This window comes from Penaeus monodon, chromosome 22, assembly GCF_015228065.2.
Source record: "Penaeus monodon isolate SGIC_2016 chromosome 22, NSTDA_Pmon_1, whole genome shotgun sequence".
Classification (NCBI taxonomy): Eukaryota; Metazoa; Arthropoda; class Malacostraca; order Decapoda; family Penaeidae; genus Penaeus; species Penaeus monodon.
This window is the reverse complement of record NC_051407.1, coordinates 27,269,335-27,271,504: the sequence shown is the minus strand read 5'-3', so window position 1 is coordinate 27,271,504 and position 2,170 is coordinate 27,269,335. Positions and strand designations below refer to the sequence as shown.

Sequence of the window (2,170 nt, the reverse complement as noted above, 5' to 3'; positions counted from 1 at the left end):
TCCAGCAGTTAGGTTATTTATTTTGACTGATAAATAATTATTTGCCATCTCTGTACCCTCTGTAATATTGGTGAATTAAAAAGGAGTACTGAAATTACATGAAAAATCTTCTAGGTGAGTCTTCACTATACAAATTTTGTACCAGTAATGAGGTATATAATGTGACATGTTCTAATTCTATATTAAGTTTGTAAATCTAAACATGTCCTGACTCCTTATACAGTTGTCTAGTTGTTTACACAGAGTTACCCTACCACAATTAGCATATGCTAGTCAGTAACTTTAAACTTCACAATACAAACTGAGGATAATCACTATCATCTCACAAATGACCAAGACCGCTACAAGTACAAGTATTATAAACTTATATTATAAAGGCCCTTTTCAAAAGTAACTGATAATCTTTTTTCAGTGAATAAGGTATTGTATAATTTCTTAAACAAATCAGAGCATACTTAACCTATACAATAACAATAATATGAATCATAAATATTCAATTATGAAAGTGTTCTTGGGGTAATAATATTCCCCAAGCATTCGCATATATATAAATTAAAATGACTCAACTATAAAAATAATATAAATAATATAATAAATAAAAATAATTAAATAGTATAATAAATAAAAATAATATATAATAAATAAATATAATATAAACAATATAATAAATAAAAAAAATATAGATAATAGAATAAATCAAAATAATATAAATAATATAATAAATAAAAATAATATAAATATAATAAATAAAAATATTACAAACATAACAAATAAAAATAATACAAACATAACAAATAAAAATAATATAAACAATATAATAAATAAAAAATGATATAAACATTCCCACTTGCACTGCAGTGCCGCCCCATCGCCACAACCTGCGGCCTCGCCCTCACCATGCCCTTGAGAAACAGATCCTTCTCGATCTCATTCCAGTGGCTCTTCCGTTTCCGGCTGTGGGAGGTCCGTCTGCCGTTCGGGGACCCCGAATTGTGCTGCTGCGTGGTGCTGGCGCTCGTCCCCACGAGGCTCCGAGGGAGAATTTGGGCTGTTTGGGGAGGCAGGCGTAGCGCTGCACACAACGGCAACCACGACCCACACAGGCCAACCCACGACCACCAACAGCCACAAAACCCCACCGAGCCTCGTGGGGACGAGCGCCAGCACCACGCAGCAGCACAATTCGGGGTCCCCGAACGGCAGACGGACCTCCCACAGCCGGAAACGGAAGAGCCACTGGAATGAGATCGAGAAGGATCTGTTTCTCAAGGGCATGGTGAGGGCGAGGCCGCAGGTTGTGGCGATGGGGCGGCACTGCAGTGCAAGTGGGAATGTTTATATCATTTTTTATGTATTATATTATTTATATTATTTTTATTTGTTATGTTTGTATTATTTTTATTTGTTATGTTTGTAATATTTTTATTTATTATATTTATATTATTTTTATTTATTATATTATTTATATTATTTTGATATATTATATTATTTAAATTATTTTAATTTATTATATTATTTATATTATTTTTATTTATTATATATTATTTTTATTTATTATACTATTTATATTTTTATTTATTATATTATTTATATTATCTTTATAGTTGAGTCATTTTAATTTATATATATGCGAATGCTTGGGGAATATTATTACCCCAAGAACACTTTCATAATTGAATATTTATGATTCATATTATTGTTATTGTATAGGTTAAGTATGCTCTGATTTGTTTAAGAAATTATACAATACCTTATTCACTGAAAAAAGATTATCAGTTACTTTTGAAAAGGGCCTTTATAATATAAGTTTATAATACTTGTACTTGTAGCGGTCTTGGTCATTTGTGAGATGATAGTGATTATCCTCAGTTTGTATTGTGAAGTTTAAAGTTACTGACTAGCATATGCTAATTGTGGTAGGGTAACTCTGTGTAAACAACTAGACAACTGTATAAGGAGTCAGGACATGTTTAGATTTACAAACTTAATATAGAATTAGAACATGTCACATTATATACCTCATTACTGGTACAAAATTTGTATAGTGAAGACTCACCTAGAAGATTTTTCATGTAATTTCAGTACTCCTTTTTAATTCACCAATATTACAGAGGGTACAGAGATGGCAAATAATTATTTATCAGTCAAAATAAATAACCTAACTGCTGGA

General features: G+C 30.9%; 2 protein-coding genes across 2 annotated transcripts in view; one reads left to right on the top strand and one right to left on the bottom strand.

Moving 5' to 3' along the window:
* LOC119587391 overlaps positions 1-1,275 on the bottom strand; it is a 3,832-nt gene extending 2,557 nt beyond the window's left edge. The window contains 2 exon segments of the mRNA XM_037936133.1: positions 897-1,048; positions 1,140-1,275. Coding sequence (XP_037792061.1) covers positions 897-1,048; positions 1,140-1,275 — 288 coding nt within the window.
* The window catches only part of LOC119587390 (histone H2A deubiquitinase MYSM1-like), a gene marked incomplete in the record, with an annotated part of 3,476 nt that continues 2,579 nt past the window's right edge, over positions 1,274-2,170 (top strand). The window contains 2 exon segments of the mRNA XM_037936132.1: positions 1,274-1,325; positions 2,112-2,125. Coding sequence (XP_037792060.1) covers positions 1,274-1,325; positions 2,112-2,125 — 66 coding nt within the window.